This window comes from Carettochelys insculpta, chromosome 2 (assembly GCF_033958435.1).
Source record: "Carettochelys insculpta isolate YL-2023 chromosome 2, ASM3395843v1, whole genome shotgun sequence".
Taxonomy (NCBI): domain Eukaryota; kingdom Metazoa; phylum Chordata; order Testudines; family Carettochelyidae; genus Carettochelys; species Carettochelys insculpta.
The window spans coordinates 263981223-264005357 of record NC_134138.1 but is presented as its reverse complement, the minus strand read 5'-3'; the positions used below and the strand labels follow the sequence as shown (position 1 = coordinate 264005357).

General features: G+C 42.3%; 1 protein-coding gene across 2 annotated transcripts in view; it reads left to right on the top strand.

Moving 5' to 3' along the window:
* The window catches only part of DPP6 (dipeptidyl peptidase like 6), a 612774-nt gene that overhangs the window by 552801 nt on the left and 35838 nt on the right, over nucleotides 1-24135 (top strand). For both annotated transcript variants that reach the window (XM_074986299.1, XM_074986298.1), the window contains 2 exons: nucleotides 758-805; nucleotides 3494-3612. In XM_074986299.1, coding sequence (XP_074842400.1) covers nucleotides 758-805; nucleotides 3494-3612 — 167 coding nt within the window. The remainder of the gene's footprint in view (nucleotides 1-757; nucleotides 806-3493; nucleotides 3613-24135) is intronic.

The following is a 24135-nucleotide window of genomic DNA, read 5'->3' as shown; positions in this document are numbered from 1 at the left end:
GAGGCGGCTGCACTGGTCCAGCTTCAAACTTCCCAGGGTAGCCAGGCAACAGCTGCACTGGTCCAGCTCCAGGATTCCCTGAGCCACAGACAGCCAGGCAGCAAGCATGCTGGTCTGGCTGCTGGCTCCCCCTACGGGAGCTAGGCAGGAGTCACACAGGTCCAGCTGTTGCAAATATGGGGCAATTTTCTGCTTTTTAAAAATAAATCAGGATGAATCCTGGCACCTGAAATACAGGGCTGTCCCTCTAGAAATAGGCTGGATGGTCACCCTGTTTCCGACTTATTGTTTCCATTGTTATTTTGTCCACTGTAAACAATTCCTTAAAATTTCCTCCCTTATCTTAGCTAGTACAAAACTCTGTTTCCACCCAGCTGATCCATTTACCTGCCTAATCCTGTATCCCAAGAATAAAGTATCACCCTCGTCCAATTACTCAGGTAAGCCAGGCCTGTGAACCTAAATTTGGTTTTGTGCTTGGAGCACTTTTCCCTTGAAGCACAACTAGCATATATACTTCACCGTTGAAATATTTTTTGTTTTTATTTTAAATTACTATGCAGTTTCCCAAACATTTCCTTGATCCTGTGCTGAAGAGAGGACCCTTTTGATTGCTTTTCCAATATTCTTGCAGTTTGTTTCACAAGATCAGGGAAAATGTTCACAGGAAGGGCATGAGGATGGAGATACTGTTTAAAAACATGTGTAAATCCCCTTCCAAAATTCTAATTCTCACTACTTTACTTTGTATTCTTAGTTACTTCCTCAGCACAGAAGATTTACCAAGACGGCGTCACTTATACAGGTATGTTCTAGTCCTTCTATAGAAATAATTTTCCAATTATTCTTATATGAATGAGATTATTACAGAAACTGGATTGTGCCCATCATTAATGACAGCTATTCTCCAAATGAGTGTAAGGAATAAATATGAGTATGTCAGCAAAGTGTGAAAGAGCAAGGGCAAATTTGAAATGCTTGAAATTTGAGCAGTTACCAATTTCATTGCTACTTAGAACTTGGTCCCACTCTAGAGCAAACAGCACATTACAGTGGAAACATTTTCAAACAAAATTGTTATGCACTTGAGAAACTTGTGTCATTGCATACATCTGTATTTTTCATAGTCGGGTTACTGTTTGAATGCAAATCTAACCAAACCATCGAAGTTCTCGGTCTTGAAAATAGGCAGAACAAAACTATTAAACGTTCATGAATGTGTTCTTCTGTAATTTCATGTGGCTCCAATATGGTCCGATGTTCTTATAATAACTTATATACACTGTGTCCATAATGCAGCTAATACATACATTGCTGTGTAAAAAAGAAAAAGGAGCAAATAAAAAGATTTTCATCCTAGAAAATGCTTATTTAAGCCAAGAGGCTTTAGAATCCAGCCTTATGTTTTCTCATACAAGATTTCTGTGATCCCAAATGGAACTACAAAGGGCGCAATCCATAGTCTACGTAGACTGAAGGATGCTACTACTACTGCCTACTATAAGATTTCTAAGCACTTTATTAATTCTCAGAACACCTTGGGCAAGAGAGAAATATTATTAGCCTCATTTTACAGATGAGGAAACAGAGGCACATACTGACAGTTGGGGTTTGTCTACACTACCACCCTACTTTGAAGGAAGGATAGTAAGTGGGGTGTCACGAGGTATTAATGAAGTGCTGCACTGCATATGGAGCACTTCATTAAGCTAATTCTCCCCCCCCACGGCAACTTCGAAGTGTTAAACTTTGAAGTGCCAGCTTGCGTGTAGCTGCAGCTAACGAACCAGTACTTCAAAACAAGTAAAGGGACCTCGAAGTTGCCCAGGCACTTCGAAAGTTTAACGCTTTGAAGTCACCGCAGGGGAGAATTAGCTTAATGAATTGCTGCATATGCAGCGCAGCATTTTGTTAATAATCTTCTGACACCCCACTTACCATCCTCCCTTCGAAGTAGGGAGGTAGTGTAGACACAGCCTTAGGTTTGTTTTTTTCCTCTCTTCTAAAATCGTTCCTTCATCCCATCTTGTGGTATTTTTTTTTTCTTCCTAGAAAGCATTAGCTCTGAAGGGAATGGCAGTGTTCCCTTCATTTGTCAGTATATTTACATCCCACAGTGTGATGTAGTGGGTGTTTTCTCAGGTGGGGAAGGGACTACAACAAACTGACCTATCAGTAATTTAATTTTTTTCCCATCCTCCTTAGCCTCTCTATTTACCCACTGCTCTCAGCAGAGCTTTGCAAGAGGTTAGGCTGCTTTCAACATTTCTTTAGTTAAATAACTTGTGCTGAATCTGTTTACAGAAACTAAGCCGCTCTGCACTGGATAGGGAAAGACGGAAGGAAACAGTGAGAGAGGCAACAGACACCAAGGGGCACTGAACCATGGTTGTTGATGATGATGATGATGATGATGATGATGAATCTGTATGGACCAGTTATTTGTTCTGGAGTGAATATGACTCAGTGTGAAAGCTCAGTTCAGGAAGAGTTCTTCACAGGAAGCAGTGGCAGGATTCATATAACTTCCACCTTGTCATGCCCAACCAGCTTTTAAAGGTGCCTCATGTAGCACCAAGGATGGAGCCTTGACTCACATAAATTGTCACAGGCCCATGGAAGTCAATAGAGTTATGACACTTTATACTGGCTGTTTGTAAATTCTTAGTTAGTAAGTCACCCTTGGACAGATCTGCAAAGAAAGTGTGAGCTAGAGAGAACACAAGAATAGGAGCCGGGACAGCTGGGTGATGACCCTCGCTCTGCCACTGATAGTTCTTGTAGTCTGGAGATGTTCACACAGCTGCTCAGCTTCAGTTTTGCTACCTGTGAAATGGAATATAATCTTGACATGTCTCACCAAGGTGTTCTGAGTATTTTGAAGTTGCAAAATGCTATAGACATAGTAAGTGTTATTTTTCATTTGTGAATAAATGGTAATTTCAGGTTTTCACGGCATGGTGCTATTTAGCACACGCACAGACCAGACTGTTTACTTCAAAAACAAAGCAGGCAAAACATGATCTTTTCTTTCTACTTGGATATTGTGGTTAACCCACTTTGAAGATGCAAAGGGACAGGTCGTTCTATGAGGCAACCACCAGTGAATCAGAAAAGCTGCCTCTTAAAAAAAGGTTGCTAGGTCTCCTTTGTTTTCAGTAATCATCATCTAGCATAGAAATAATCCCTACTTTCATGTCTGTTCCCTGAAGTGTTCTGCTTATATTGAAAGTTCAGTTGCGTGCATCATTTTTTGGAAAACTGTAGCATCTAACCTGACTTGCATCAAAGCCAACAATACCTGTTAATATCTTTTCAATCCTGACAAGAAAAAAAAATCCAAACACAACAGTTTGACAATTCATAATGTCTAGTCTGTTAAGAATGCTGAACAAGTTAATGTTGTTTCTCTGTTGAGATGAAGTTCAGAAGATGTTCATGCACAATAGCCCTTGCTCATTTGACATCAATGTACATGTATTAACTTTTTCAGTGCAAGCACTAATGGAAACTTCAACAGGCAGTGTCTGTCCTGTGACTTGATTGAAAACTGTACTTATTTCAGTGCATCATTCAGTCGCAACATGGAGTACTTCTTGCTGACCTGTGAAGGTAGGTTTCTTTTATTATTAAGGGTAGATTTTAGAGAAGTCAGTAACAAAGCTCAGTATGTTCCTCCAAACTGCAGTGAGCAGCACAAAGATCTGTTGCCTTCAAATAATTCATTTTGATGGATGATTTAAAAAACACATTTTAAAAAAAAATCTTGATGCTAACTGATGAAAATAGTTCTCTCTGATTCAGTCTTTAGTGATTTCTTTGATCCATTGTCATGTGTTATTTTGTGAGTTTAGTGACTGTGGCCATGGCTACACTAGCCCCCCCATTGTCAAAAGGGGATGCAAATGAGCCACTTTGGCAGATGCGAATGAGGGGCTTCTCTGAATATGCAATGCCTCATTAGCATAATGATGGCCGCACATGTTTTGAAAGTGCCGCTTTTCAAATACATGTCATTGGTATAGAAAGGGGCATTTCAAAAGGACCCCCCAGATTTTGAAAGCCTCATCTGCCCAAAACCAAATGGGAAGAAGGGGCTTTCAAAATCCAACGGGTCCTTTCGAAAGGCCCCTGTCTACATCGGTGGCATGCATTTGGAAAGCGGCACTTTCAAAACATGTGCGGCCGCCATTATGCTAATGAGGTGCTGCGTATTCATAGCAGCACCTCATTAGCATCTGTTGAAGTGGCTCATTAGCGTCTTCCTTTCAAAAGGAGTGGGTCAATATATCCATGCCCTGTGCGTAAAATTTCCAGCATTGCCAAAAGCCATTTTATAAAGTGGCTTGGGCACTTAAGAGCCTAAATTCCATTGATTTTCAGTGGCTTTAGGCTCTTGATTTCAATGGTAGTTAAGCACCCTGCTTAAGTAGTGTTGAAAAGCCCACTAGAAGCCTCCCTGCATTGTTATATTCTTAATTACTTTTGAAAATGTGGCCCTAAGTACTCAAGTCACTTTTAAAAATAGGACTTAAGCTCTTCCATAGCTTCTGTGCTTTTGAAATATTACTTGGCAAGTCTGTGTTTTGATACAGATTTTTGAATATTACCATCAAACAGAGGCATGTATAGCACTATAGCTGTGTAGTGTGGATTTTTGTCGTCAGCCAAAGACAGTATATAAAAGCGAATGTTGGGGGAGATAACTACAAGAAGAGGGTTGGTACCGAATAAGGTTATGGAATTGCCAGGCAGTGCAGTATACATCGTGGTACAGTGGTCACACTTAACACATTTATTTTATTTTGAAAGATTCTTTCAGTTTCAGATTCCATGTACTTAAAATGGGACTATATCTGGAAGCAGTAATCTCAACACAGTTTGCTGTCCTTTTGTAGATAATTATATTTTAAAAGGTAAGTGTAGTCTGAGAGGTTACGGGAAACAATGAGTACGAGGGATTGGAAGGAATGGGGAAGTTGATTGATCTGGCAAATCAGAGCATTGAGGGGTGAGGAGAAGACTGGGGTAAGTATGTCAGTCACGTGTGACTTTAATAATGCTCTCTGTGTTCAATACCATTGAATTACCTTTTTAAAGACATATTAGGAATTAATGCGAAACTCTATAACTTTCTAATGAAGTGGGCACCTAGTTCTACCGAATTACATATAAACATAGGGGCAATTGCAGGGCCTTTATTTGTCTTGGTGAGCAATTACTCACACCAGTAATCCCACTGATGAGAACAGGGCTTCTTGAGTGAGTAAGAGCTCACCAGAATGAAGAAGGACTTCACAATCTGGCTCATCATTTTTACTGTGGTTGCAGAGTGCAGAGTTCTTAAGTCTGAGGTGTTTGTAATCCTGTAGTAAACATACATGGGCTCAGGGCCTGGTCTACAAAACCTCTGACACCAGTGACCATTGTACATGGAAATAAGTTGTGTGTGTGTGTATACACCTGCACATACGCACACATGCACAGATGTGGTGTATTGTCCAAGTGGAGCCTTTTCTTTCCGGTGTCGGCAAGCGCTCAGTCAAGATGTGAATTGCTCCTTGCCTGACTGTGAAACACATCTTCTGAGCCAAGAATTGTCGTGTACTAGTCAACTCCAAAGACAAAGAAGAAGTACTGAGGATGCAATGTGAGGAAATAACTGGGATCAATGTGATGAAACTGAAAAAAGGAAGAATTAGAATGAAGGGCAAAACTTCTTGTGAGATACATAAGGCTGTCAAGCATTCTACCTGGGGAAGTGGTGCAGGCTGTACATCCCTGCCCGGCACCCTCAGGACGTGAGCTGTCCCAAATGGGGGAATTTGGCTGACAAAGAGAGGCTCCTGATGGCTGGGCTTCCCTCCTGATGGCTGCCTCTCTCCCTGCCCCATGCTGCAGGGAGCAGGAGGATTCCACTCCTGGCCAGGCTTCCCACCACAAGGCTGCTTAGAGAGAGTGCGCTGCTCCCTGCCTGCCAGTCCAGCTCCCCAGTGTGGGGCTGCTGTTAAGGCTTGCTCCTCCCAGCCCATCAGCTGGGCTCTTCAGCTGCAGAGCTTCTGGTGGGGCTCCCTACCACCAGCCCACTGACAGAGCTCCACTCCCAGACTGTGAGTCAGACTGGCTCAGCATTGCTGGGGCTCTCTGGTCTCTGGTCCAGGGGTGACTGGTTTCAGCAACATCCATGGTCTGGCAAGACCACAGATGTTGGCAGACCAAAGAGTCCTGCACCACAGAGTTTCATCCTGTACATGCTGCATCATTTAGGACATTTGTCGTAGTAGAGTAGACAAAACACGAGGATGCACTGTAGGGAGCATCTTTGCATTGTCAGTGTGGTGGACTAAGTGACTTCAAAGATCATTTTCATTTGTAATTTCTGTGAATCTATAACAATGGAAGAAATTGTTTACAGTGGAGCATAAATGACCAGAAATCGTACGGGAGTACAGTAAATATTACGTACTGATAGGGTTTGTCTTTTAACAAGGAAAGCTGTGTACTTTTATTAAAACAAATGTGTCAGTTTTGAGACAGGCCGTTGCTAGTTGCTGATAACGTTGCACATTTTCCCTTTTTTAGAGGATAAAGGTTTTAATACAATTAGAAGCACATGTGAGTAACAAGGTTACAGTTCTTATCAACCCCAAATTGTCTGTAAGTTCCTATTGCATTATAGCCCTTCTACAGTAGGGCTGCTGTAATTCTTGTAGAGAGTGATACATTTGATTAGAATATACACCCCTATAGTAATAATGGACCCAAGTGGAGAAGATAATGATTTTCAACTAAACAGCTCTGACCCAGCTGTACAGTTGATGTAAATTATCATAAGACAGGGGCAGGCAAAGTGTGGCTCACAGGCCAGATGCAATGCACCAGGGTTAACCCCTTGCTGGCCACCACACGCTTTATTTGCCACTTATCTGCAGGCACAGCCTCTTGCAGTCTCAGTTGGCTGTGGTTCACCATTCCTGGCAAATGACAGCTCTCATTGGCCAAGACATGTCTACACACATGCAGGTAGGCAAAGTGTCTGGAGGTCTGCCAGAGGCTAACCCCGGAGACCCACGTCCAGCTCACAGGCCACTGATTGCCCACCCCTGTCATAGCACTATTGACTTCAGTGGAGTTAAGCTGATTGACAGCTGCTTAGGATATGTCTCTTTGCATTCTAACTGTACACTACTACTTTTCAAAATGTAATCTCAGTTCAAACACAAAACTAAAGCCTATCTTGCCTATGGAATTGCTGCTGACATCTCCATAATGAGATGCATTTGGGAAACATACGCATAGAAAAGAAGATACTGTAGTGGTCCTGATCTGGCTTTTCCATACATCTGTTTTAGATCAGTGTCACTCCATTTATATCAATGGAGTTGCTCCTGATTCACACTACTGGAAATGAAAGGCAAATCAGGCCCTTTGCATTCAACTGGCATTCTCAGAAAATGTCATTTTCCAGCAGGTAGGGCAAACTATTTAGAATCAACAATGAGGCTTTGAGCTGTGTAACCCAGGCTGAATTGGATGTCCTTTTGTAAACATTGGGATAACTACTACAGTATATGGATGCACTTCATCATTTAAACTTTTTCTTTTGTAACATATCCATCTTCATTATCCTTCATATGAAGTGGCACAAAGATCATGTTGGTCTTTATTTGCCTTTCACTCACAGTCGGAAAATCAGGTGTGAGTCACACAGAAATCAGTGGAACAACATGGGTGTAAATCTGGTGTAAGTTAGAGAAGAATCAGAACACTTCTGCTTTGTGAGTTGCAATAAAGAATTATTTATTCATGGTTCTTCATCATGCTTAGCGTGAATCTGCCCCCACTTCCATATCCAAAATATGTTATATTTGTTGCTGATGCAGAGCTCAGACACAGAGTTTTGGAAGGAAATTGCTGATAAGGAAGTTGAGTTATCAACCCTTGACACAAACTCAGCCAAACAGGGGCTTGTGGGAATCTGAAGTCTCCAGTGTCAGAGAGGTTCTGTTGTCTAGTAGTTACGTTAGAGACTGGCAGCCAGGAGTTCTGGATTTTATTCCAGCTCTGTAGCTAACTTGCTTTGACCATGTGTACCTCACTGTATCGGTTTGTGGCTCAGCTCACCATCTGTAAAATGGGTCTGATATCTCATATAGACATTTTGAATATTACTTAATTAATTTATAAAGCACATTGTGATCCTTATATGAAAGGCGGTAGACATGAAGTGCAATCTCTCTTCAGCCATTTACCACACTAATCAAGCATGTTTGGGAAGTTTTTGTGTAGCTAATTTGATCTCAAAGATCAAAAGTTGAAATATTATAGCCAGGCCCAAGCTGTGGTAGCTAAGCATCGGTTTGAGTTCATTGGAGCTACAGATATGCCTAAACTTACTCAATACTGTATGGGGCTGAGACAGAGGCAGCCGCAGCAGACAATCGTGCCTAGCGGTCCCGCCTGAGCGAAGGTCCACGCACTAACAACAGTAGTTGCTGAGTGGGAGTTAGGGGAATCCTGGAGCCAGGATCAATAAGCAAGAGCCAGTCAGGCCAGGGGAGGGGAGCAGAGATCAGAAGACGAGATGAGGGTTGGTGTCACATCAAGTCAGAAGTCTGTGTGATTGCCTAGACAACATCCTGGGCCAGTGCCAGATTAAAATAATGCACTCAGTCAGTTGAAGTGGTACAGGGTACTAGCACTCTGGCTCCGGCAGCAACTGCTCTCCACAGTGCAGCACTGTGAGGAATCAGCCATTGTTGGCCCTCAGGATGTGGGTTCTGTCCCATGGGGCCTACTAAAGACACACCATTGTCACATGAAACCATAAAATAAATGCAAGCCTTCCACTTTCTAGAGCCACCCTCAATTAGCTGATTAATGTTAGAAACCTTAGCACAGATTACCCATGTCACCCCTGCTGAAGTGGCAAAAAACATGTTCAGGAGTAACAGTAAAACCTGGGGTTGTGATTGATGCAGGTTATGGCTATAATAAATGAACATGGTTGAGAAAGTAATTGGGAGCCTTGGAAGAAGCCCCAAAGCTATGACGTACGTTAGACAGAGTGTGAAATGCACAAGAGTGTCAGCTCAGGATGTGTTGAAATTGTTGTTTAAACCCTATACATAATACTTGCCATCTTTATGTTTATTAGAATAAAATGTATGTGCTTTAAGCTCAACATTTACCGAGTCTTCCTACGGCTATAAACTCTTAAATTCTTTCATCTGTTTCTTGAGAACTTCATTTATCTCCTTACCTCCCTGTTGTAGGAAGAGTCTAATAAGTCATATTTTTAAAGCACACACAAATAACATCCAGAAAGTGGAGCACACAAGTACGATAGATAGATGTTGTCTCCATTTTTCAAGTTTATGTCTAAGCATTTTAAAATTTCGTCACTATTCTGCATTTATTTTATTTTCTAGGCCATTGTTAGATCTGTCAAAAGCTTTTACCACAAACTTGTGCTGAACATTCCAATTCTTAGGAGCCTATCCACACTCCAGTTTTAATCATATTGTAACACAGCAATGTCCAGATCACGTTTTAGCAGGTTTGAGCTTACCTGTGTGGACAAGTACAAAACTATGCGGTGGAATCATTTTGGCTGTGTCTATATTAAGCTGCGTCTACACGTGCACGCTACTTCGAAGTAGCGGCACCAACTTCGAAATAGCGCCCGTCGCGTCTACACGCGTCGGGCGCTATTTCGAAGTTAACTTCGACGTTAGGCGGCGAGACGTCGAAGTCGCTAACCTCATGAGGAGATAGGAATAGCGCCCTACTTCGACGTTCAACGTCGAAGTAGGGACCGTGTAGACGATCCGCGTCCCGCAACGTCGAAATTGCTGGGTCCTCCATGGCGGCCATCAGCTGGGGGGTTGAGAGATGCTCTCTCTCCAGCCCCTGCGGGGCTCTATGGTCACCGTGGGCAGCAGCCCTTAGCCCAGGGCTTCTGGCTGCTTCTGCAGCAGCTGGGGATCTATGCTGCAGGCACAGGGTCTGCAACCAGTTGTCAGCTCTGTGGATCTTGTGTTGTTTAGTGCAACTGTGTCTGGGAGGGGCCCTTTAAGGGAGCGGCTGGCTGTTGAGTCCGCCCTGTGACCCTGTCTGCAGCTGTGCCTGGCATCCCTATTTCGATGTGTGCTACTTTGACGTGTAGACGTTCCCTTGCTGCGCCTATTTCGATGTTGGGCTGAGCAACGTCGAAGTTGAACATCGACGTTGCCGGCCCTGGAGGATGTGTAGACGTTATTCATCGAAATAAGCTATTTCGATGTTGTCTGCACGTGTAGACGTAGCCTTAGACAGTTTTGTCAACAGAAGGGGTCTTCTGTTGACATAAGTCAGGGAGCATCCACACACATACAACATTCTGTCGACAGAGTCTCAACAGAGCTGCATTTACCTCAACAGTGTTATCCCTCAAATATTTGAGGAATAACACTATTGACAGAAGTGCAGTGTAGACACTTCTGTGGACAGAGAGGCTTTCAGTTCCCTGGGCCACCCTTTTTGCAGAGCTACTGGTCAGCTGTTTTGTCAAAAGAGGGCAGGGTAGTCTGGCTGCTCTCTGTCAACACAGTGGATTGCTCTGTCGATCTCCTTTGATGTGTAGATGCACTCTGTCAAGAGAGTTTCTGTCAACTGTCAACAGAGGTTGCTGTTGACAGATGCTTCTAGTGTAGACGTAGCCTTTATTACATCCCCATCCTTTACAATATGTAACACTGGGTTACATTATGGTTAGTCCTGTTTACACATGTCATGTAAGACAAAGCTGCATTATAACAAGATTGTAGCACTGTCAGGAAATGACATGATTTCTTGACATGACACATTTTGCGTATAGCTGAACCTAAGGGACATTATTAGTCATGTTGTGAAGTCAATTATATCTCATGAAAGCAGCTTCTGCAAGATATGTCAGCTTTGAGCTTACACTTTAATACCTGTGTGCACAGATACCAGAACCTTGATAGTTACAATCATGTTTAAATCGTGTCGCTAGGTAGGTTCTCATGTTTCTATGAACAGAGTGGAGAGAGAATTTTTACTGAGAACTGTGCTAGGCAGCAGCGCCAACAGCCGCTGCTGGCCCTGCAGCAAGATGGGTAGGAGGCCGGGTTCCATGCCCTGGAAGGGGTGGGGCTAAGGGCAGAAAGGGCAGGACCTAGGGTATTTTTCCCTCAGTACAACCCAGACCATGGTGCTGGTTTTTAATGTTCAAGCAACTACTCAGAAAAAAAAATAGTTTCAATGAGTTGCCACCCAGCAAACTCTGACTTCTTAAGAGTGTAACATAAACTTACTCCAGTTCTTTATCCTATGGGAGTCCCATTTGAAGTGCTGAGTTCTTTATTACCCTTTAGACACTGGAAGAATTTATCAAGGATTGTGGTAGATCTCCATCACTGACAATTTTTAATTAAGATTGATTTTTTTCATAGAAGCTGTGCTTAAGAATTGTGTGGGAGAAAGTTTAGGCCCATATTACACAGGAGATCAGACCAGGTAATCACAGTGATCCCTTCTGGCCTCGGAATCTATAAATCTTTAAAGATTCTCTACATTTTAAGGTTATCAGATACTCTTTGGCATAGGATCATTCGTTTCAGTTTCCCCATCTTTAGCACCAGGAAATTTGGGCTACCTGGGTCACAAGGATGTTTTGAGGATTAGCTAGTATTTGTAATTCACTTTGAACATAAAAAGTGATGTGCAATTTGTAAATATTATGATATATAATTCCACTGTATTTTTCTGCATTATCGATTTACCAAAATACAAGTGGCTAGATGGAAGCTTTCTTTGTTACATTTTTATTTTGGTTTTGCAACATTTAACTCTCAAAGCTTCTCAACATCAGGCTGAAGCAGAAAAGTAGTGCATCACCCATTTTACAAACTGGGAAACTGAGATGCAGAATGAGTAAGTGATGACGTGTGCATAGCCTTCCAGAGTTGACTGGCCTGACTCCATTACCTTTCTTTGATTACTAGACAGCACCACAAAGATAGTCACTGATGTTCTTCTGAGTCTGATCAGTTACCTGTCAGTGGAAGGTGCCTAATTACCAGCTTCAGATTCTTGTAATAATCTGTCCTTAGAGGACATGTCTTCCTAACCCTCGAAGTGGAAGGCTGGCTCATGCCCTGAAGCATGAGAATAATGAAGCTCTTTGTGCTACTTTCATAGTGCCTTCATTTAATCAGACCTTTTAACCTATGCTTTTGGGGCCAGAGCCAGTGTGTATGGAAGTCAATGGAAACACCTGAGATCAGGCCCTTTTATGTGATCCTCAGATACCAAAGTGACAGAGGAATGTCTAAGGGTATGTCTACACTGCAATTAAAAACCTGCAGCTGACTTCATCTCATGGGGCTCAGGCTAAGGATCTGTTCAACTGCAGTGCAGGCATGAGGCTGCAGAATGGTCCAAAGAACCCTGTAAGGTGGGGTAGTCCTAGAGCTCATGCTGCAGCCCAAGCCTGACCATCTACAATGCAGTTAAACAGCCCTATGAGTCAGCTGGCAAGAGGCAAGTATGGAGGCCCATCTGCAGTGTAGTCATTTAATTTTAGGCTATGTCTACACTATGAGATAATATCAATTTTAAGTCAGTTAGCCTGATTTTCCAAGTGCCTGTCCTCAGTGTAAATTCCATTAGCTTGATTTATGGAGCACTAAAATCGACATAATATCAACAGCATAATATCATAGTAACCTGATGGGTGTAGCTTTGAATATAAAATTCCCAATGAAGGGTAGTGAGGAAGCACCATGTCTTTAAATCGAATTCATTAGCCTCCAGATATGTCCTGTATGTTCCCCACAATGCCTCACAGTTCTCTGCTCTGGCTTCTTCCATCTCTACTGCTCTCAGGGGCAGAGGAATTACGCAACAGGAAAACTCTTACAGTTCGGCACCTGGAAGCCCAGGGCTGCAGGATCATGAGAGGGTGAAAAATCTTTCATTTTGTTTGCTAGTAGCACGGCTGTGGGGTCTGTGGTTCTGTGTCTACCTCCACTAACAGCCTTTTTATTCTATGTTGCCTGGGGCCAGATGCTGCCCCACTGTACCATGTGTCAGCCAGGCTGTGGGTGTGGGATCGTGCTTGGATGAGAAACTTCTTTTCAGCCCCTTACATTTTGTCCTGACCCCTGCATTTCCTCCCTTCTCTCCCACTAGAGGTGGCACGCAGTCTGTAACTTTCCCGCCCCCGGCCGCATCACGTGGCTTGACCCTGAGCCAATAAAAGGACGGGCTGCGTGAGGTGCCAGGCAGTTTGCGTGTGGTGAGGGTCCTGTAGCTGTCCAGAGGAAGTCTCCCTGATCAGTCATGATTTTTGGGCAACAGAAGAAACTACTTTGTCACTATGGTGTCTGTCCTCTGGGAGGAAATTTTTGGATGGGCTTTAGCCAAAGAACAAGTAGCTGGCTGTAGTCTGGGGTCTTTAAGCTGCCCAGGGGAAGTCTCCCTCAGTGGACGTGATTTTTGGGGTTGGCTGTAGCTGGAGGTCTTGTAGCTGCCCCGAGCCATAATTGTTTCAATGATTCAGTTTTAGTGTGGCACCTGTGGCTACTTAAACATCTTCTTCTAAGGGTCTTCTTTTCCAGGAGGCCTAAATTCAGATTCCAGTCCAAACCTAGATCAAAGCAGGCATGCTGTTAATAGGAGCTGGTGGTGGGTCTCCCTGGGGGTCATGATTTTCAGTGCTGGCTGTAGTCTGGGGTCTTTTAGCCATCCTGAGCCATAATTGTTTCCATGATTCATTGCAGTTTTCAGTGTAGCATCCATGACTACTTAAAAATATTCTTCTTCTGAGGGTCTTCTTTGCCAGAAGGTCTAATTCCAGATCCAATCCTGCAAAGATCCAGTGCTTTTGCATCCGATTTTCAAAAACCTGTTGTTTGGGATAGGTTTACTCCCCCTCACCTCTCAAAATTAAAAAAAGCATCTCTCTTATAAAGGCAAGCCAGACCTCCATCTGGAAAAAAGGACATCTGTTCAACACAGCAGGGGAAAGAGGGAGATGAAATGTGGGAAGATGTCATCATATACCCACATCTAGTTGGGGGCATTTTTTCCCATGCTGCACCAGTGAAAATACCCAGAATGCTATGGGGCTTAGAGAACTGTGGCGTAGGTTCCCATTATACACTGCTGCAGCACTCGATTTAAGCTACTTGTCTGTGGCAGGAATAAGTCAATTTTATGGGGCGCACGTGGGAAGGTGAGGATGCTGAAAATTGAATAGATAAACCCACTGTTAATAAATCAATTTTTATAAAAGCGAGGTTAGCTCATAGTGTAGATGCAGCCTTAGATTGATTTAAGGTTTCTCAATGTCAGATCTTAATCTAGTCCTTTGTACTGAACATCTAACGATGGTTGCTGATATGTGATATACAAGTATTGGAGAGAAAACTTGTATATCACTGTTCCAGCTATAATGTTCGCCTACCTTAAAATCTGATTGCTTTTAGTTCTTTTCCTAAGTCTCAACCTCATGAACATCAATGAGAGTTATGGAGAAAATGCACTACTTGGGGGATGGGATATATTGAGTTTGACATATTTCACAGGGCAGCCAAGACTTTGAGCAAATTAGAGAAAAATAGGTGGACTGAACCCCTTTGTCCTCTTCATGACGTATGATAGAAAATAGTATTAGTTTTAGAGCCCCTGGCAATTTAGATCTGTCTAGTGGACGTAATCACAAAATCTGAATAAAGTGTCTGGACAGTTTCTAAGTATGGTTGGCAGATTTTTGGTGGTTCAAATTTAGGTTTATTTTCAACCATTTTTCTATTTTTATCAATATAAATTTTCCCAGTCATGAGAAATGATGGAGGGCCCGACAATAATTATTTAATGGAGAGATCTTGAAATTCAGAAAGCTAAAGCTTTAAAGCCATGCTGTCCAACTCACTAGCCACTGCCCACATGTAGCTGTTTGACCAGGTGAATGTGGCTGTTGACTTGAATAAGAAATGTATTTTCAGAATAATGTAGCTGTTTCATGATAGCAGTAGAACTGGTTGGACACCACAACTTCAAAGCCATTAATACAACAAATTTCAGCATCACATGTTAAAATATACCAAGTAAATATCCTTAGATCAAACTCTTAAGTTCTCAAGCAGCATTTTTCTCACGTTGCGTATCTGGAAATTTTTTGTTGGTTTATGTTTAGACAAAGAGGTCAATGTTTACTAACCTTTACTGATACAACACTAATTGTGCCAAAAGCAGCTCTGAGCTTCAAGTGTCCAAAAGCATTTAATTAACATTTATAAAAGGGAAATGATGGTCTAATGGTAAGGGCTCTAGACCTAGTAGACCATGGGTTAGATCCCTGACTGCGGCATAAATGTCCCATGTGACTTTAAACAAGTCTCTTAATGCCTCAGTTCACCTTCTGTAAAATGAGAATAATACTTCTCTACCACACAGAGATTATGTGGAAATAAAATCCATTAATGATGATGAGGTGCTCCGATACGATGGTCATCTGGGCCAGGAAAATACCCAGGTACATTGAATGAGTAGTTATATTGGAGTCACTGAGTACTGACTCCCTTAATTGCACAGAAACATACCAAATACACACCCAGTTATTAACATGCAGCCCGAGATTCCGGTAACAAAAGCAGCATGCAGGCAGATTAAGCCATGCAGCAGTGAGGAGTTAATTAAATTCAGTGGTTATGCACATCTGCTTTTAGCTCACAGCATGGCATATTGTTTTGCCTCAGTAGCAACTCAATAGCCAGGCTGTAGTTACGTAGCAAATTTTAATAATGGTCTCCAGGCTGCTGAATGGTCTTAATTTCTCGTGATTTCAATGGAAGTGGAAGGCATTCAAGTTCTTTTAAAACATTCTAAGCACAGTGCAGTCCAGAAGGTCCTGCCTGAACCTGCAGGTTTGTACCATCACAGTTGTGTTTCACACATGCTCAGAACATGACATTAAAACATGCGTGTGCTTTGCTTTGAGATCCTTACAGGCTAATTGTAGGGAAGGATGAGGTGACAAAGGAAGAAAGAGCAGTACTTAGATTTTCTTTTGGCACATGTAGTCCTTGATGGCTCTGTCTGTGTACATCTATGAAAGATAGAGTATTCACTCGTATCTAATAGGTGACAGAGCAGGTATTAGTTTTTAGTGATTATTTCAATAGAGAAAGGGCAGTTGTTTGGCAAACAAGCATTGGGCAATTGCTCCATTTACACTACCAAGACTGACTGTTTTGTTATTGTTGGACCTGGAAGGTGAAATTACTTCTAAACCTCTATATGTGGTGGCCACTTCAGTTAGAGGCGAGGCACATTGGCTGGTCAGTGTGGAGTGGCTTGTTTTGCTATGGCTTGTGACAAGGTTTCAATCCAGGACTTTTCACAAGAATTAAATTCACAGAAAAAAAATATCTAAGTTGAATCCCTTCTTAAACATACTCAGTTATGTAGAAATTCCCCTGGCAGGAAGTGTCTGTGAAAAATGTGGTTTAGTGTCTTCTAGCAGTATCTTAAAATTACACCTAGTGATGAGAACAAAGCATTTTAGAGTAAGAGTCTGTGAAAAATTTCCTACTGAGATTCAGGTTAAAACTTTTTAAATGTCACTATACCAGCCAGGACATTCAAAGGTTGGGACTCAGGCTAGTGCACTTATCTCCTCTATCCCTATTAAAACTGAAGAGCATTGGCCAGTCTGCATCTTATTTCCTGACTCCTAGCTTTTGTCAAGATTACTGCATTGTTAATGGCGCATAGGGTAAAATTAACCTCCAATTAGTTTGTCTTTACAAATAAATAAATAAAACCATTGCTGATGAAAACTGTGTAATAAAGGGTGTTGGAAACTGAACTCCTTTATCTAGCTATAGGTGATGAGTTTGACTGGGAAACAACAATGGTGGATCTTTTCCAATCAGCCTCAGTAATACTGATAGTAGCACAACAGTTGCTTAGTCTCCAGGTCTATTCAGTCCATCCAGTCCTTCTTCTGAGGTTGCCAGCAATGAATGCCAACTGTAAGAGGAGGTGATGTGCAATGTGTCATCATTTCTATGGAAACCCCTAAGCAACTGAACAGGGGCCCAGGACAGCAGGCTTCTAGTCTGGCATCTGCTGCTAGCCTGCTCAGTGATCATGACCAAGTCACTCTGCCTCAGTCCCCTTTTCTACAAAATGGGAATGATATTGATCTCCTTTGTAAATCACACTGAAAACTAATCATGAAAATGCTGTAAAAGAGCTATGTATTGTAATTACAGTCACCCAACAGCTACTATATAAATTCATCTTGTGCCCACACCTTGATTACTGTGAGCAGCTCTGGTCACCCCATCTCAGAAAAGGTCTATTAGAATTGGAAAAGATAAAGAGAAGGACAACAAAAATGATGAAGGCAATGGAAAAATTTAAAGCGGATGAGAGATTAATAAGACTGACTTTTCAGTTTGGAAAAGAAATAACGGTGGGGAAGAAGATATGGTAGTGGTCATGCAATCATGAATGGTGGAGCGAAGTGAATAAGGAAGTGTTATTTAATCCTTCACTTAGCATAAGATCCATGGATCATCCAATTAAATTAATAGGCAGCAGGTTTTAAACAAAAGGAAGAGTTTCCTTACACAATGCACAATCAATTCTTGGGATTTATTGCCAGTGGATGTTTGAAGACCAAAATTATAGCAGGGTTGAAAAAAAAATTGAATTAGTTCATGGAGGATAGATCCATCTAATGGCTATTAGTCACAATGGCCAGGGATACAACCCCATGTCCTGGGTGTCCTTAGCATGTGACTGTCAAAATCTGGGAGTGGCCAGTAGGGGATGGATCACTTGAGGATTTCTGGTTTGTTACATTCTCTTTGAAGTAGGTGGCATTGGTCACTGTTGGATGACAGGATACTGGGCTAGATGAACCATTGCTGTGACACAGTGTGGCCATTCTTATGGTCATGTGTTCTTATTAAATGATCCTGGCTTTCTGTCACGGTGACCCAGAGCAAGAATTGAAGCCTTTCTGCAGAGAGCTGGGAGAGAGCAGGAATGACTATTTGTCCACAGTTGCAGAATGCACTTAGCAGACCAGAGAACCCAATCCATAAAAATTTGAGACAATGAAAATAAATTGTCAATGAATCTTACATTGAGAGGATGACCTGAAGAATCTCGGGTATGACAAAATTACAGGGATACTTGTTTCCCATCCTACTAAAGAAGGGCAGCTGTAGGATTCTTGCCTGGAAGGGAGTGTTGGTTGTTGCTGTGTATTAGGTCACTGAGCAACTGTTATCTCTTGTGGCCAGAATGGTTTCCTACACAAGGGTAATTATGAAGGGGTGTGTGTGTGTGTGTGTGTGTGTGTGTGTGTGTGTGTGTGTGTGTGTGTGTGTGTGTGTACACCCAGTAGCAGGAGGCTGTAATTAGTGCTTCAAGGCAAATGGTGACCTTTTGGAACTTTTCCTCAGGCTTGTAAAGCTTAAATTAGTTTCTGGTGTTTGAAAGCTTGCAGACTTAATCTCTGGGTCCTATTTATATTATAATTACTATATGATTCCCATTTGCATTCACTTGTTCCTGGTTCCAAAGGATCTGTATCAGTTAAGGAACTGTTAAGGATGGCTTCATGTTTCCAAGCTCCTTTCTGTGGCTCTGGGTCAGAACTCCTTTGGTGAAGGAAATAAGCAGCGTGCCCCCTCTTCCTCTTTCATTGTAGCATTGCTTCAAAATACAAGGCTGATATGAAAGTTTCTTTCCAACAAGCAGAAGCCCTGCTAGGAGCTTTTCCTCCAGGAAAAAAAATATAGAAGAATATTAGCTTGTTTGGTTTTTAAAAGAGAACTTCTGTTCTGTCAGTCGTTTACAACATAGTTATTAAAGTAGTCTGAGATTAATTAAAATTGTCACTTTTGTGTCTGCTCAAATTGCATTTCCGCTTCCTTTGAGCAGGCCTTCATTCGTCTGTTAGAAAATATTTCATTGTAGTGTTATGCATCATTAATTTTGTGTGAATTACCCCTAATTGCTCTCTGACAGGGATAAAAAGCAAATAGGAAATGATGCATAGGAATGTTTAATAATAAAAAAAGAGTGAACACAAAGAGCTACCTTTGCTTTCCAGTGTAATAAACCCAGAACATGTGTGGGATGAACAATGAATATCCCATCACTTCCAGATTCAGAAAATCGTTGAATTCTGAAAATGATGCAGTTGCATATTTTACGGATTTTGATCCTGTTTTTCTCTTTAGTTTTGTTCTATACACAGGAGCCACCCCAAAACACCCAAATATCAGTTGTTTATAGCTGGGAATCTTCATTGCTTGGTTGTGCTGTACTGTTTTCATATGTATGAACTCCACTTTAGGGACATAAATGACCGTGACAACAGAATCCCCATGATGTTTCAAATAGTGCCTCTTCACAAATCAAGAGGGGGCACCCTGAACTCTAAGAATTATTGTCAGCTATATTAGCGACCTTGGATGAACTCATTATTCTTGAATGTACAGCGCAGATGTTATTGTCCCACAAGATTTAAAATTGGCTCTAAGGAAAACTGTTTCATTCACCTGGACCATCTATTAGGTTTATTGCCAGCTTTGTTTTCTGGGTGTGAGAGACACATTTAACATCTTATTGATATGATCAAGGACATAGTAAAACCTGAGAACCTGTCTGAAGAAAAATAGATGAAAAATAAACCTGAAAATTGAGGTTTATAAATTTTCAAGTACAGATGATATACAGCTTTAGTGATTGGAGAGCTAGTTAGAAAACTTATTTCTAGTATGAGAAGCTTTCTTATGGCAAGTCAGTTCTCTAAATGAGCTACACTACTTAAATGCAAGAATCTAGCAAGCTAAATAGAGAAAAGAGCACACGCAGACATGCATTTAGGGATATATCTCTCTCTTTTGCCCCGTATTTGTTTCATTAATGCTAATGAGTTACATAATAGCATTGACAAGAGGCCATCTCCTGAATGATGATATCCTAAGCAAATACCCTTTTTTCCTGCAGGAAGTTGATTGTAGGGTATATACTGAGGCACACCTCACAGATATGTGGGCACATACCTACGGGAAATGTTCCACTGCAGATAGTGTTTCTCTTTGTTATAGGATTTAATATCCTAATACTAACTCCAGCACATTTTAGAAATATACTCAAATGGTGGCCTGTGTGTCACACGGATTCCTGGGAAAAGTTTAGATTAAAATTCCATTGCACAAGCCTCACTTGATTTAAAAAAAAAGTAGATCATGTTTCAACTTGGGGAAAGCCTGGATCACAGTCTGAAGCCCTGCTCCCAGCAATAGGCTGGAGCCACAATACTGGGTCCAACTTGGACATTTTTATTTTGGGAGTCAGGGAAGGGGGTAAAGGTGTTTTTAATATTGTGACTGATGCAGCTCATTCCTCCTGCTCTAATATTTGCACATGTGAGACCTCAATAATAGTGGAGGTGTAGCTTTGTGCACTGCTCCATGCCACGTGGGTCCTTGACGCTGCATGGCCGTCCTCCCCCTCCCCCCAGTTTAGCGGGCTGTTTTCCACCTGACCCAATCACAGGAAGCATGTAGAAGTGCCTATTAATTTTCTCAAGGATCACAGATTATTCATATTCCTTACAGCCACCCCCACACGTGGCAACCATGGCCACAGTTCCCTTGATTGGTGGGAGATCTCAGAGCAGTGCCAGTGTTCCCTGTTAGCTGAGGGTTACCTCCTTGCAGCCACCCAGGAGAGATTCAGGTGCCTCCCAGCTGATTAGTAGCATGCCCACAGCTGCACACAGCTAGCAACATATGTTTACACTGGTGGTGCACATCCATACATACCTCTGTGCACATTACAATATTTATTCCATACATTGGCTGAAAAAAAATAGAGGGGACATTGATCAGTATGTGGCTCGAAAGGAGAAAGATCCATCAAGGGTGTTCCCGCTGGTATTAATACCGTCACAAGTATCTGCCTAGCCGTTATGCAGCAAAATGGGTTCTTCATAAAATCCCGTAGGTGATCTGTGAAACTGCCTTATTTAGAAAAAAAATTGTGTTTTTTTTCAATCTGCCTTGAGCTCACAAATACTGATCTGTGCCCGTAATCTCTCCATAAGCTCAACAGGGTTATTCAGAAAAGTAACATTGCTCTGGTTCCTGAGTGCTCACAGATCCAGGGCCAATACTTGTTTAATTTCCCTCAGTCAGTTGCCTTCCAGACTCTTCTTCATTGGGACAAGTCAGTGTGTGTGTATTTCAGGCACATACCACACCACATGTGTACAGAAATCCAGAAGCAGGCAGCACCGTCAGTATCATGTAAATGGCTCAGCAATGTATGTTACAGGGCAAAAAAACAGTGTCAAAATTATTTCCCCAGGCTAGACACAAGGACTTAAGGAAGTGAAGATTAAAAAATGAAATGTCTTGGGAAGGGGTGAATAATAGCAGCATCAACCTCTGTTTGCTGTTTGTGATAACAAGGCTGCAAAACAAAATATCTCAACATTTGTCTGTGGCACTGAAAAGCAATACCATTCATGGGACAAATATTTTAATTATAAGCAGTGGCTCAGCAGACTCCCCATGCCTTTATTTATTAGTATGATAATATCACGCCAATGTATGAACTTTATGCATTATGTATACATAATTCATGAATTAGCAAATAAAGAGATCTGGAATCTATACGCAGAGCTGGCTGATGCCAATTATCTTACTTTTGCAGAGCCAGACCCTCTCGGTTCACATTGTTTGCAGCTGCTCTTTTAAATCATTCATCAGTGCTTAAGAGATATGCTGGTGGCACTGGCAAAGACAATTTGAATTTTCATTGTTTACACACTGTGAGTTTAGCTTCTGGTCTGAAATTATCTGCCACACTGAAGCCTCTGAGGGAATAGAGATGAAAAGAACAGGACAAACAAACAAACAACAGTGTGAGCGTGTGTGCCTCTGTGTATGTATGTGTGTGTGTGTGCAATTTTTCTTTTGCAATGTTGTATCTTTTCTGTGCCTCCTCTTTAAATTATAATTATCAAATTTTTGCCATGTTGGTCACAGCATGGAAGAATCAGGAACAATGTCAAAACTCTCACAAGTTTTCTGAATGAATATGTGGCAAATGCTTCATTCGTGAGTTGTCAAGTGATAGAATGTGGTTTTTCACTTTTTAATTCAGCTCTCTGTTCTTTGTTACCTAAACATCTAGATTGTCTCTTGCTGTCAGTTTTTAACAGAATTTTCCATTGAAAATAATTATAAAAGCTGAATAACAAATGATAACCACCAGCATTTTGGCAAATTAGTCAGTCATTATGTCCATACTTATTTTCAGAGGATTGCCATATTTTCTTCCTGCTAAATTTAATCCTAATGTAACCCATCTGTGAGTCAGAGATGGCAGCAACAAGAGCTGGATTCAGTATCTAGGGGTTCCTTTTCAACCAAAAACTGTCTTGGACCCTGACCCATTGACCTTGGACAATTACACACCACCCCTAGGTGCCTCTGAGAGGCAGTACTTCCCTTCTGGCAAGCACAGAGTCTGAGTGCAAAAGAGAAACCTTTAATAAAAGGAGGAAACAACCCAGTATTAAATTGAAAAAAATGCTGCAAGCAGGGTTCATACGCATAAGCCATGAACAAAAGACCCACCCCCAGGTAAGTGAGGCAGAGTCCTTTTTGTTCTGGTTCATAAGTCCGGCAACCAAATGTCCCTTTAACATGCCCATCCTTTCTCTGCACCGCACTCACAATTGCAGCCCTTAGTCAGCACAGACCCAGAATGTAGAGGTGCATCTGCTGAGTCCACCTCCCACCCTGGGTGGTAGGGTGAGAAGGTAAGCAGGCACCTTACAGGCTCTGCTGCCTGGACACTCACTTGCCTGCTTCTCTTCACTGTCTCCCTTGGCAGGAGATCACCATTCCCCTCCTATGCACTGACCATGCAGGCAGGTGATCTCTGTGCCTCTCTGGGGCTCCACTCCAGTCTTCTCCACAGGCCACCAAGCCAGCTGATTGCCACTCCTCTGCTGGCCACGCTGTCAACCAACCATGAGTCCACCAGGATATCCTCAGGTCCCACCATTTAACACAGCTTTCAGTGGCCTCCACTCTCAGTGATTTCAGCTGTTAGTGGGGAAGCCTAACTGTTGATGCACATCAAGCAGTTGCTTGCAACAGAGATACTGTCCCAAAGCAGAGCTAATGCTCAGACAGAATGTCAGCGATTTCAGCTCTGCAGTGTGTAACAAGACTCTCAATTGAGTCTTAATCGGCTCTGTCATTCCTTAGTGAAGAGAGGAAGAGTCCAATTGGTGGTGGTCTCAGGCAGGGCCCCCATCCGGAGGCACAAATGCCTGTCCCCACCTTCTTTTCACTCCCTGGGCTTTGGAACTCAAGAGCCATTTACTTGCGAGGGAGTTCCTCACCTGGGCTGGGCCAAGTACAGTTCTGCTGCCCGTGATTGACAGAACGATGACAACCCTTTATTACTCCTGCCGCATTAACCAGAAGAATGACAATCCAGCCTTAGCAAAACAGTGATGTTTTGGGCAAGCAATGCCCTCATGGTGAGCACCTAGGCAGGGTGGGTGTGCCCATTCAACTTATATCAGCTCCTGAAGGTTTCACAGCTTATCACTAGATGTCCGGGGAGGGCTCACTCAGACTCTGCTTACAGTGAGGTCTATGATGGGTCAGGTCAATGTTTCATCCAGCCCACTATCTTGTCTGAACAGTGGCCTAGATGCTTCAGAAGGCATGAATAGAACCAGTCAATTTAAACAGATCCATCCCCTGTTATCCAGTCCCAGCCTCTGGCACTTAAGGGTTTAGGGATATCCAGAGCAGAGGGTTGTGTCCAGTGTTCTCTGTAAGCTGAACTCTTGGGCAGCCATCCAGGAGTGATTCAAATGTTATCCAGCTGATTAGCAGAGCATCCAGAGTGCCCACAGCCATCAGCAAGTGTTTGTATTAGTGGTGCGCAGCCACACATGCCTTGGTGCATATAACAATGTCTATTCTGCATATGGAAGCAAAAAAATTAGAGGGAACATTGTCACATCCCTAACCATCCTTGCTAATGGCCATTGATGGACAT